This window comes from Rhyacophila brunnea, unplaced genomic scaffold (assembly GCF_057557595.1).
Source record: "Rhyacophila brunnea isolate RB1 unplaced genomic scaffold, BYU_Rbru_1.0 scaffold_1, whole genome shotgun sequence".
Classification (NCBI taxonomy): domain Eukaryota; kingdom Metazoa; phylum Arthropoda; class Insecta; order Trichoptera; family Rhyacophilidae; genus Rhyacophila; species Rhyacophila brunnea.
The window spans coordinates 51371005-51383716 of record NW_028232751.1 but is presented as its reverse complement, the minus strand read 5'-3'; the positions used below and the strand labels follow the sequence as shown (position 1 = coordinate 51383716).

Genomic DNA, 12712 nt, shown 5'->3' with positions numbered 1-12712 from the left:
TAGTGCCTGAAGATGCCGAAAGGCTAAATCCGTGTCGCAAAAAACGACTCAAATGAAATAGAACAAAACTTAAATCAATTCTAATTTAAATTCATGTATGCACCTACCGTCCGTCGAGAGTATTAGTTAATTGTTGTATTGTCAGTTGGCGTATCTATATCGCTGTTTAAAGCTACGATATATCAGCTGTTACCAACATTTGCGATCACGCTGTCATTCAAATTCTCATTTTTTAATCATAATAAAATTGCAGTCAAATATAATGGCGAATGGTATTTATTCACCATTTTTTCGCAGCCGCACCAAACAATTATTTTTCTTTTACCAGTCGCTGTTAAATAAATCATTCACACGGCATAATTCCGTCAATCTTAGATTCAAAATAAGAATCATTAAATTGCCAACCGACTAGAAGAGGAAGACGAATGGATAATAATATTATTCTTTGCCGAAATCATAATTAATCATCACCTAGATTTTTCGTCCCGACCGACTGCGACTATTAATACACATCTTATGCAATAGTCATTTTGTACACTCGATAATAAATTCTTTACAATATTACTGTGGTAATTACTATCTAGTTGAAATCGTAACTTTCCATTAGCTTTGTTAATTAAAAAAATATATATTTGTGAAAGTTTCATATTCAACACTGACTTTGGTAGCGATCAATGGTTGTTATTAAAATGTCTTACTGAGTTAATAGTTTATTGTAATAATTTTATTACGTTCATAAGTTAATAAAATGTTAAGTTAAAGCTCGAAACCAATTGAATTGCACAATGAAAAACACAGGTTGCTTTCTCCTTTTATGAAAGAACTTTATTTTTTTATCTTCAACATTTTGGACCCCGTTTTCTCTTCGTGCCTCTCCAGTGGTGACCAGCTTAGCGAGTTTGTTTCAGTTCTAATAATCAGTAGTGATAATTCTTCATCTTTCCCAAACCTTAGAGGCGTCGTTCGTAGACCGCTTGCTTTCGTCTAGCCAACACCGTCAGAATCCATTTAATTTTATCGAAATACAGCCGTGACATTCCTACCAACTACCGTATGACAATCTTAAAGTTACCAGTGCGTTTGAGACTTTTGCCTTGTTTATTACAGTTATCTTACAATTAACTATCATATTTTGAATGAATGCAAAATGCTTCCAATTGCATACAATTTTAATGCCAGATACAGCAGTATTCTTGCGGCTGTAGGTATTTTATCGTAATCTTATGTAAATCCATCTTATCTATCCATGGGAAATACTGCGTTTTTATGACATAATTAGTGAATAATCGAAATACGAGAGCATTATATTATCTAGATTCAAGACTATGGATCAAAATTGTACGTATTTTGTAAACAACACGAGTATGTACTGTTTTAAAGTTCGCAAATGTTTTACAGAGTTCACAAAATTAACGAGGCCCTCAAGCAAACGTTTGTTGTAATGAATGCATTATTAAAATGACATTTGAAAGTGACATATAAATCAGCCATTTTGAATAATCAATGATTACGTGTGACGTCAGATGCTTACGTCACAAACAGAAGATCAACCTAAATAGCGGAAATCGGGTATTATTTAGCTTGAACGTATTTTGGAATCTCATGCATACGGCGGTTAATAATGTTGACACCCTCGATGATCTGTCTGTGGCTATTTAGAGGGATATCTGGATCATAGGTCCTATAATTAATTATTCATGGACCGCGAATTTCCATGCATAATTTTTAACGAAACATTGGCTTCCTATTGGGTTAGAGCAGGGCTGGCGAACCTTTTTACGTATGCGTGCCAAAATTTCCCAAATATCATTTTTCAACTGTCTGACGTGCCGAGCAGTTTTCCATGAAGAAAAAATGGTTAAAAATAAATATATTTTAGATATCTCTCATAGAACATAGCACACATATAGCTTTCGCACTTTTATAGTTAAGCCATACATTTCGGTCCACCAATTTTGATGCTGTCTGTCAGTATTACTACTACAAGCTCCACCAAGTTTTTGTTTCTTACTCTGTACAGCCATTTTTGTGCGTAGAAATGAAATTGTTTGTTACTGCACATTTAGTGCATATGGTTCTTTGCGCACAAATTGACAGCAGAATTTCTCCAATCAGATGAGGCATTCTCTCACTACAGTGGTCTCAAGCATTGTAAATCGATCAAATTCAGAGGTTCGCGACATATATGTGACGCATATAGCCGACCTGTTTAATTATAATATATTTACATTAAACGTAATGCTTATTCTTGAAGAGTATTTACCTGCTATTTTTTATACAATGGAATCTGCCATTTATTATTATTATTATAGGTATATTTTCTCTCTTCAAAATAAAACATTCGCGTGCCATAGGTTCGCCACCTCTGGGTTAGGGCAACTAAGTAATAACGTCGTAATATTTTATTAATCTCTTTTCAGCCTGTGGGTCGTGGAAGTGAGGCAGATTCAGCAGCTCGACCGAGGTTCGTCGCCGTCACAGCTTTGGAGGACGTCCAGGCTGTACGCTGCGCAGAGTTTCATCCCTCCGGTAACCTGTACGCCGTGGGATCCAACTCAAAAACTCTCAGGATATGCGCGTATCCAGACACCTCACATCTCAGGTACTCACACATTATGTGATATAATTACCTATATTAAGACAGAGTTTAACAGTTATTATAGACATTTCGTGAATTCCGAATCATGAAATTATTTATTAATTACATTAGGACATATATATTATAAATTGAGAGGAGAGTGCAGCGCTACTAGGCATATCTACCGACACAGAAAACGAAGAATGAGATTTACATATTAAAGTGTGTTAATTTAATAATATGTATGTACCTATTAATACCTTGAGGGAACTCGCTGCGATATGATGAGTGAAGTCCTGGTACTTAGGTGATGAGAGAGACATGTGTGTGGGTTTTGATATCACATAATATTAGGCAGAAAGTATAATAAGAACACGGTACTTTTAATTTGGCAAGTGGTCTGCGCAGACCACTTTATTTTCTTTAATTATACAAGCACTACGCACTACCTTTACGCCACAGTATGATACTACAATCGTGACGATTATACAGTATAATATTATAGTTTAGAATTTTTCCGTTGCCTAGACAGCGAATTTATTATTGTCGGCCATTTGCAATTCCTTACATAAACAAACTATTAAACGTTAGAGTGACAGTTGGTACTTTAAAAATAAAAACAACGAGAAACCATTATATAATTTAGTAATATAAGTTAAAGAGTATAGAAATAAACCAACGGCGTTCCAATAAGCGGTTCTTTTTCTTGAGTGTGTAATTTAACAAGATAATTAAGAGCTAGTCAAAGAATCTAGTTTATCACAAGTTTTGTTTTTGTTTTGTTACGCCAAAGAAGTATAACTTCTAACGCGCGTACATAAGTACACACACCGATTTTTTATCTTCCTTGACTCCAATATCTATCTATGTGTTGTATGGAGACATTACTATTAAAAGTCCTGTTTAAACTTTTATAGTAGGTACTTAATTGTCTTAATTAATACATTTTGTTTCAAACCAGTGAGCTGATTTCTTTAATGGAAAGATATTTCCGTTATTACTAAGTTTAGGTAGCTATTTATATATATTCTATGATTCTCCTCAATTTGCCGCCCTTTGGGTAACTGCCGCCCTCACGCGATGCTTAATCTGCCTACTCCCACGAGACGTTACTGTTATAATCTCAATGTCAACTTGAGCTCATTTCCCCGTATCTAGAGATGCCATGTGGTGGGAATCTATTCACATGTTTTGGCTCATTTTCTAAATGGACCCATTCCAGTGTAAGTGTTCCATTGATATTGTGAGTCTGGTTGGCTCTTTATTTTTCCAGATCATCCGCTTTTCATTTCCTTCAATTCCCATATGTGGTAGAATCCATTGAAGGCATTTATGTCTTCCCTCCTGATTTTTTTGTCTTAGATCTGGTCAAGGATGGAGTATGATAATATGCTCTTACAATTGTGCGAGCGAGGAGCCACAGCTAGGTACTGTAAAGTCTCATCCCCTATATTGGGACACAATAATAATTAAATTTAAAAGGTTTCCTCCATTTCTTTTTAGGGAAGACCACAAAACATATCAGCCGACTGTTGTGTTCAAAAGGACCAAGCACCACAAAGGATCGCTTTACTGTCTTTCATGGAGTCCAGCTGGGGACCTCCTCGCCACGGGATCCAACGACAAGACAGTGAAGCTAATGAGATTCAACAATGACACATCGAATTTAGAAGGACAGGAAGAGGTATGTATTATATAAAAAAAGCAAAAATTGCATATTAGAAAAATGTCAAAGAAAACATTCTTATGTGGAAATGGAGCTTTTATTATATGAAAGTGAATATGACGATAAATTTTATGCAGTTTGATTTAGATCAGGCATGCCCAACCCGCGGCCCAAATAAAGACTTTTGCGACCCAAGGCCCAATTGAAGTTTTCGGTGTTCAATATTTTGCATTTTGGTATTCATACAATAAAAAAAATTTCTTGTAAATTTACCACATTTATGTTATATTATGTGAAATTAGATCTTTCTTGTTATGCTACGTGCTAGTACCTGTTTTATGCTTATGCCGGCTCCACACACTCCGTACTTAATAGTGACCGTAAAGATTTTTTGAAATATTCTAAAGAAGTCACTCAATGAATTAAAGAATTTGATACCAGATTCGCATTTATCCAAAAGTATGAGGAAATGTTCAAAATATTCTTAACTCCATTTAACATGGAGGTGGAATCAGCGCCTTCAAATTTACAAATAGAGCTTTTAGAACTAAAGGCTAAATTACCAGTCTATATGAAAAAGATATCAAACAATATACAAAAACAAGTGTCACATTAATTATAAGGTAATAAAATATTTTGAATTAGTTCTTTGTTGTTTTTTTTAATATGTGTGGCCCACCGTAGCTCAGCAATATTGCGTTTGACCCACCAAACGATTTGGGTTGGGCACCCCTGATTTACATAAACTACAATGGAAATAATAGTAAGTAACTAAAGCAAGGTGTCTATAGATATACCATCATAAATCGTCAGGTGTTCAAATTTAGAACTAAGCTCATCTCGATATAAAAAATATGAAATGATATGTCAAATGTTAGCATGTGGCGCCCTCACTCAGCGGATAACTTATACTGGTGGATCTATACACCAGGCCGCTATTTACTCTTTTTAATCATAAATTATGTATAACATGCTGTCAACTTGAATATAATTTTTTCAATAATCAGTTTAAATTTGTAATTGCTATCAAATGTTGTAAAGACAGTTGAAATTTCTCATTTCATTATGGTAGGTAAATATCCTTAATTAAATGTCTTCATCGTTCTATAATTGCTTTTATACCAATTATAATAAGTCAGCAGAATCAATACAGTCTATGTAAACCTTGTTATTAATAGGTGGAGTTGACTATGCATGACGGCACTATCCGAGACTTGTGCTTCATCGAAGATACCAGCAACAAATCAAGTCTGCTGATTAGTGCCGGAGCAGGAGATTGTAAAATTTACGTCACTGATTGTGCCACTGGAAACCCATTCCAGGTAAAAAAATATACCGTTATACTATTAATACAGTGGAAGAGAAGGACAGAGGACTAAAAACCTTCTATTATGGCAGTGTAAATGTGTGCAATATTAAACCAAACATAGACTTTAACCCGGCCGCCGCGTCAGTTTCAATATGAAAGGGGCTCTCTCTGCGGTATCATTTTTCTAAATGCTATGCTTCGCTATATTATGATAAATACGGCAATTAAAAATAGCTGGTATTACTGTTATCATGCCTAGATACATAAGGTTCGAAGTGCCACACTAAAAAATAGAATCGATTGTTGAATTTAGCTGTGAATGCTTGAATAAAATCGTCCATAGTCCCTTGTACCGAAAAAATACGCAGCCATGTTTGTGACGTAAAAACGCGTCATTGAGATTGTGCGCCTATGAAAAGAAATAAATCACTGACACTAATTTTATTTTAGTCATGTTAGAAACACTTAAAAATGCCGTTAAAAATATTGAAAATAATAGCTTTTATTGTGTCGCATATTATTACAAGTTTTATGGGTCGCGTAAAGTTGAGTCCACAGTGGTGGAAATATTGTAATAATTTCTTATGTTCTTTTTTTAGTGTAATTTGGATTTTTACTAGATTAAACTTTTCAGTTTTATTGAGCATTGTGTTATGTTAGTGATTGTCGTTTTATGTTTTATAAAAAAAAACAATATTTATTTTGTAAAATCTGCTGCGTGCTTGTAAAAGTGCTATAAAAACATTTATTGCGTGAGGTTTTAAAATTTCATAAACATTAAATTGCATACAAAGATAATATGTAATACAGTTGAAAAGTCAATATTCCATGATTTACATTTTATATTATGTTGTATACCCGTGTGTTTTTTTTTATACTTACGTTTATTTTTACGTTTTATATATTCCTTCCTGTAATTTATTGGTAAAACTCGCAATCGTCCTAACTAAAATATAATAATATATTATATTTTTTCATTCCGTGTGGACGTATCTTTACGACATATTTACGACTTTCAATAATGAGCTCGATTTATGACTTTCAAACAATTGGGGTGACACATGACGACATGACCATGAGTAATAAAAATAAATGACATAATCCAGAACACAAGTTCAAGTACATATTTATAAATATTTTGACGACACAGGTTCGTTTTTTTGGTTGTATTTTATTCCCGCAAACATGGTGTTGTAAAGATCGCGGTGAATATTCAACTTGACACGATAAATCACTCGGCGCACACTCAAACTCGAATGAAAATATTTTGTATACCTAGTGCGCAGGCGCTAAAAAATACCGCGTAGATTTGAACTGATGCAATCGTACCGGCGAATCTCAATAGATCGAGAGGGTTCGAAAGATCGATGTTTATGAAATTAAAACAACATATTTTTGACAAAGTTATATAGGTGGAAGTAGGCGGATGGATCGGGCTATTTTTTAATAAAATTCTCAATGCCGCATGAAAAATATTTCTTGCGTTATCCACAGGTCAAGGTTTGCGTATCTGACTGCTATACGGTCGCCCATGTGTTACGTACTAGCTGTATCCTACTGGAATACGGTCGCCGGGAAAGGGTTAAACTTCCTGCATTTGGTTTTTCATGTAAACAAAACACGCATTCAATATTGTTAATATTTGAAGGTATTCAGTGGGCTTTGTATATCTTGTCTTTTATGACATGACCATCGTTGAATCATAAACCAAAACTGCCTTCAAAATCTTGGTCGATGGCGACTGGTTTTGTTATTAATCTGTTGTGTGGTAGACTCAGTAGGACAAACATATATGTAGTTAATTTTTCCAATGTCGTCTTGATGGTCTCTCTACTTTAAAATATATATTATACATACTTACCTGCTTACTGTTTTTGTTTTCTTGCATGAGAACAATATCTTATTTTTTAAATCAAAAAGTATATCATGATGTCGAAGAAATAACTCTGTCTTTTTCAGGCACTCAGTGGTCATTCTGGACATGTTCTGTCCCTTTACAATTGGGGCGGGGCTCTATTTGTGAGCGGTTCACAAGATAGAACGGTGAGATTCTGGGATTTGCGAACTCGCGGCTGTATCAACGTTGTTACACCACCCACCGTACCCGGAACTAGGGTTTGTTACAAGAACTATTTTATTCCATTTAGCACTCATTTATTAATATTTAAATATCAACAGATAAGTTACAGCCAAAGATGTTACACCAAAGACTCACTGGTATAAATTAATAAGGATTTCATCAACACATGAAGAAATTATAAAAAGATATGCAAAAGATATGGTACAATAATATATTTTGTTGAATAACCAATTAAGTATGTACTCTCTCAGTAATCCGCCACCCCAAAAACCTGACAAGTGTCCAATTAGTGAAAGTGGCAGATTATAAAGGTGCATAGGTACATACAAAATATTATAAAAATTAAAACAGGTATATCGTAAAAATAGTTTTTTTTTTTTGAGAAATTTGTACTAACAAATTACGGTTTTATTTATAAACTAAGTTTATTAACTTAATATTAAACAGTAAATTACTTGACACAACCAGTTTGTTCAGTGAGGCAGATATTCTTGAATGGCAAAAAGCTTCAGTTTGTGTGTCCCGGTTGCATTGGAGCACAGCATAATTGTGATGCGGTACTTGGGCACTTTCCTCCCTGGTACATTTCTTCGCGATGAACGTTGTTTTAAAAAGGAGAAGTTTCCAAAATAAACCCGTCTCAACTGCGTTGTATACTTGTACGCGGCGAACTACTGAATTTGACAATCGAATACCGGCAAATTATAGAGCTTGATTTTGTGTATTCAATTACTAAAAATAACGGCGGATTATAGTGGTTGTCGGATAATCGAGCGGCGGATTACTTAGTATACTGTAGTTACATAAGAAAATAAACTTTTTTTTCCATTAGCTCTACAATCTGATGTATATGTTAACCGTCTCATAAAAAGATTTCTTCACAGATTTTTTTTACGAGAAATGGATCTTAGTCACTTGCTCAATCAATTGGGTCCATGCTCTGGGTCCAGATAGACATTGAAAAACAACAATTCGAACCCGAGACCCACGATTTTGTAAGATGCAAACTGGTATCTAATAGATAAAAAATTTTTAGGGCTCTCCCGTGGGAAGTGTTAGCGTAGAACCATCTGGCCGGTTGCTAGTTTCCGGCCATGAAGACGCATCGTGTTGTCTTTACGATGTCCGCGGCGGCCGGACGGTCCAGACTTTCCGCCCTCACACCCAGGATGTTCGTTCTGTCAGATTCTCTCCTGCCGCCTACTACCTGCTCACCGCCGGTTACGATAGTAAACTAGTTTTGACAGATCTGCAAGGTATAGTATTATTCAACTTCTAAAACTCCTACACTTGGGATGTTTGACTATGAATTGGAGGCACTATGGATCGCCTGGTACTAAGCTATAATAGGCTTACAAGTTTGTTCTTAGAACTTATAAGCATACACCAGTGGCGAAGGGTGGAGGTAGGCTGTTAAGATCCGACATACGTTGTGCACAATAAACTTTTGTCAGTCAAACGTATTTGTTTTCATTGAACTAAGTCTACAATTTACAGATGGTGTTGGTTAGTTTTTTTTAATTCAATTGAACACTGCGAAAACCAAGACATAATAGATAATAGTAAAAAAATAGTCGTCTATCTATAAAATATCTAAAATTATACCATTAAATGATACATAATTTTCGATATTTTATAGATAGAATAATATTTTTTATTGATCATAGCTTGGCTTAGGTAGGGGTTAATGAATTAAAAAAAACTAACTAACCGCCATATTTAGTATGTATTCTTAATTCGATTAAAACAAATAAGTAGGACTGAAAAGGTGTGCACAATTTTTGTCCGATCGCCCATAGCATACTTAAATTATTAAAGTTTGGTTTAGACAATTTGGTTAGAAATTTTAAAAACTAACCAGCACCATCTGCAAATTGTATTATTAGTGTAATGAAAACTAATAAGTATGACTGACAAAGTTTAGTATGTGGTATTTGTGTCGAATCTTAACAGCCTACCTCCACCCTTCGCCACTGTTATACACTCAAGGAATTTAAGCCTCTAGATAAAACAAGGACCAAGGACAAGTAATGTTACCTAAGATTATGCTAAACACGAGGTGATTCGTGCATACATTCTGCAGCTGTGAAAGTGAAAGGCTACATCATACTACGTGAAAAGAGTAAAGTGAAAGACTACATAAAAGACATCTACAAAATGAGGTTACATTTTAGCGGAATTGTTTTATGGAATTTAAAATACGAATGATTCTTGCTTATTCTTCTTCTTCTCGAACTTTTGATATTTTGTTTGAGATGAGTAATAGAGAGAAATAACTTCTAAATATTGGATAAATAAACATATTAAAAAGAAAATATTTAACATTCGCATAAATATATCTATAATTTACAATATGAGAGGATCATATTTTATTCATAATATATTCATTATAAAAAGTGTTGGCAGTATCTTGAAGCGATGCGATTTTTTTGTGTTTCAATCGTGTTTCTTCTTAATGCTGAACAATTCACACTCTTTTTACAATCATTTATTGGGATTATGTTTATATTAATTAATGGTGTGATGTGTTAAAATGTTTCCAGGTGACTTAACAGCCCCTCTGCCAAGCGTAGTAGTAGCAACGCACACCGACAAAGTGATTTCAGGGCGCTGGCATCCGAAAGACTTCTCTTTCCTCTCAACATCTGCAGACAAAACCGCAACTCTCTGGGCATTGCCGCCCGTCTGAACGCTTGGCCTAATTTCATTTCTTTTACGAGGAATTCTTGTTGGTTCATAAAAATCTTTCATATTATCGCATTATTATGTGCGTACTCAATCCACACACCTGATTCTTATGAAGGTTTCTCTAAAACTACTTCAGTACAGTAGTTTCATCAAAAACCGAATGTATTAAAAAAATGGAAAAAACGGTTGTTTGTATTCAATTATGGAAATTAGTATGTTAAAAAGTATTTTATTGTTTTCTTTCACAATGTGTTAAGCTGATCATTTTTGATGAGATAGTTTATTTGTGATCACGGAGGGATGTGAATTGGCTTTTGATGTGAAAAGTCAAAATTCTCCTGCGGTGCTTGAAAGCAAGTATAATTTTTTTGATTAAATTTCCCAATATTTTATTTTTGTATTATGTAATCTTTCGAATCACAGTGCGATTAATAATTATTTATTTTCCGCTTTAAGTAAAATTATGGAATAAATGTGTGATGAAAATTGGTGTTCAATAAATATGTAAGATTTCTATACTATGGATATTCCTTGATTAAAATAATATTATATTGTACTGTTAAAACAATCGATTGAAGCATATCGAATTATCGTAACAATGAACCGTTATTTTCGGTGTTTTCATAAAATAACAAAATATAATATGTTAATTTTAATATTCTAAAAGCATAATATTCTGGTTTTTCACTGCGAAATTCTCTTATTAAATTTAGGTATTGTCTATGACTACTTTGGAAAGTTCCATTCTATTGTTTGAATTAAATTGATGTTTTCAATAATAATTATGCATCAAATGTGACATTTTATGTTTATGTACCTACATAGAATTAATAATATTGTGTGTAACATGTGACACTTTAACTTATTGTGTATCTATATCAAGTGAAATAATGTATCTGATGAATGAATTGATACTCACGAGTTTGATTAGAAAAATGGAACCTTTGCAAAGTTGTCACAGTAATATAAGCTTTTGTGCCTACATGGAAAAAATATTGTTATGGGAACATGTTTAAAATGATTCTTCTGTTGGTAAACTGTAAATGCAAACTATTATCGCATGATTTTTGTGAAAAATGTGTCGTCTAGATAGCTAAATGTATTTATTTTTAATGAGTGTACTGTAACAAATGGCTAGCGTAAGATTAAATGGGCGCTCAAGAACACCTACTGCTGTGATAAACCAGAAAGGGCCATAAAAGGAAAAGAGGCAAATCAAGCTGAATATGAAGGGATATCCCCGTTTAGTTTCATTTCCTCTTTTTTTTGTCCAAAGGGTCTATTTTTGTTCTACGGCGTCTTGAAATCCTACAACATATTGTATTATTGATGAATAAATAGTATTGAGATGCATTCATTGTGAAGGCTGACTGAACAGTTTATTATTTATAAGTTATTTTTTCTAATACTTCATAAATTTGATTTAAAACTTAAAATAAATGTATGGACATAAACCACAAATTTTGTATTTTTTGTATCAGATGATATTATACTTAAATTATTCATCTGTTTTGTGTTATCTAACAATTTTTAAAAGATTTCAATTATATACCCATGTAGTACAGTACTCTCTCAGTAATTCGCCACTCCAAAAAGTAGACAAGTGTCCAATTAGTGAAAGCGGCGGATTATAGTGCATACATACAAAATATGGTAAAAATTATTACAGGTATTTCGTGAAAATTGTTTTTTTGAGAAATTTGTACTAGAAAATTACTGTTTCACTTATAATTGTTACTACTAATTGAATACTTATAATATAATTGACAATCGAATACCGGCGAATTATAGAGCTTCATTCTGTGCTTTCAACTTGTAAAAATAACTGCGAATTATAGTAGTTGTCGGATAATGGAGCGGCGGATTACTGAGAGTGTATTGTATATTTATTTCATGTATAAATATTTTGAATTCTGTGTTCACATTTCAACGAAAATTTTCTCGAACCTACTTTGTTAAATATTGTGCTTGTTAATGTAATGTGTAAAATATAGATTGTTTACGATAGTTAATTTTTATTTTTCGATTGGTATAATTGTGAAGGCTTCTTTCTGTTTTTCTTATTTACATTTGGAGGGTACTTTTGTAAGCTTGTTTTTAGTTTCTAAAAGTAATGTGAAACTTTTCTTGATAGACAAAAAAAACTTTTAAAACATTGTCATGTGTTCCAGTAAAATAACTATATTTGAAATATATTCTATTTTGGTATAATGCGGTACCTGAATTTATGGTTATTGCGTTTGAAAGACTAGTCTGTATCCATTGACCCATATTGTCACTGAGTTTCACCATATTTACGCTGCCTCCTTTTTATGTGGGTACCTATGTTTTTAATATCTCCACAAAAGATATTCTCCCATCCAATCAAAAACTGCCATGAAACTGTATGCA

The 12712-nt window shown here is 33.5% G+C and overlaps 1 protein-coding gene across 2 annotated transcripts in view; it reads left to right on the top strand.

The window, feature by feature from the left end:
* LOC147079929 (WD repeat-containing protein 47) overlaps nucleotides 1–12326 on the top strand; it is a 228462-nt gene extending 216136 nt beyond the window's left edge. For both annotated transcript variants that reach the window (XM_085946755.1, XM_085946762.1), the window contains exons 5-10: nucleotides 2421–2602; nucleotides 4082–4262; nucleotides 5423–5566; nucleotides 7513–7668; nucleotides 8670–8889; nucleotides 10177–12326. In XM_085946755.1, coding sequence (XP_085802881.1) covers nucleotides 2421–2602; nucleotides 4082–4262; nucleotides 5423–5566; nucleotides 7513–7668; nucleotides 8670–8889; nucleotides 10177–10322 — 1029 coding nt within the window. In that variant the 3' untranslated portion in view covers nucleotides 10323–12326. The remainder of the gene's footprint in view (nucleotides 1–2420; nucleotides 2603–4081; nucleotides 4263–5422; nucleotides 5567–7512; nucleotides 7669–8669; nucleotides 8890–10176) is intronic.
* Nucleotides 12327–12712: the final 386 nt, after the last annotated feature.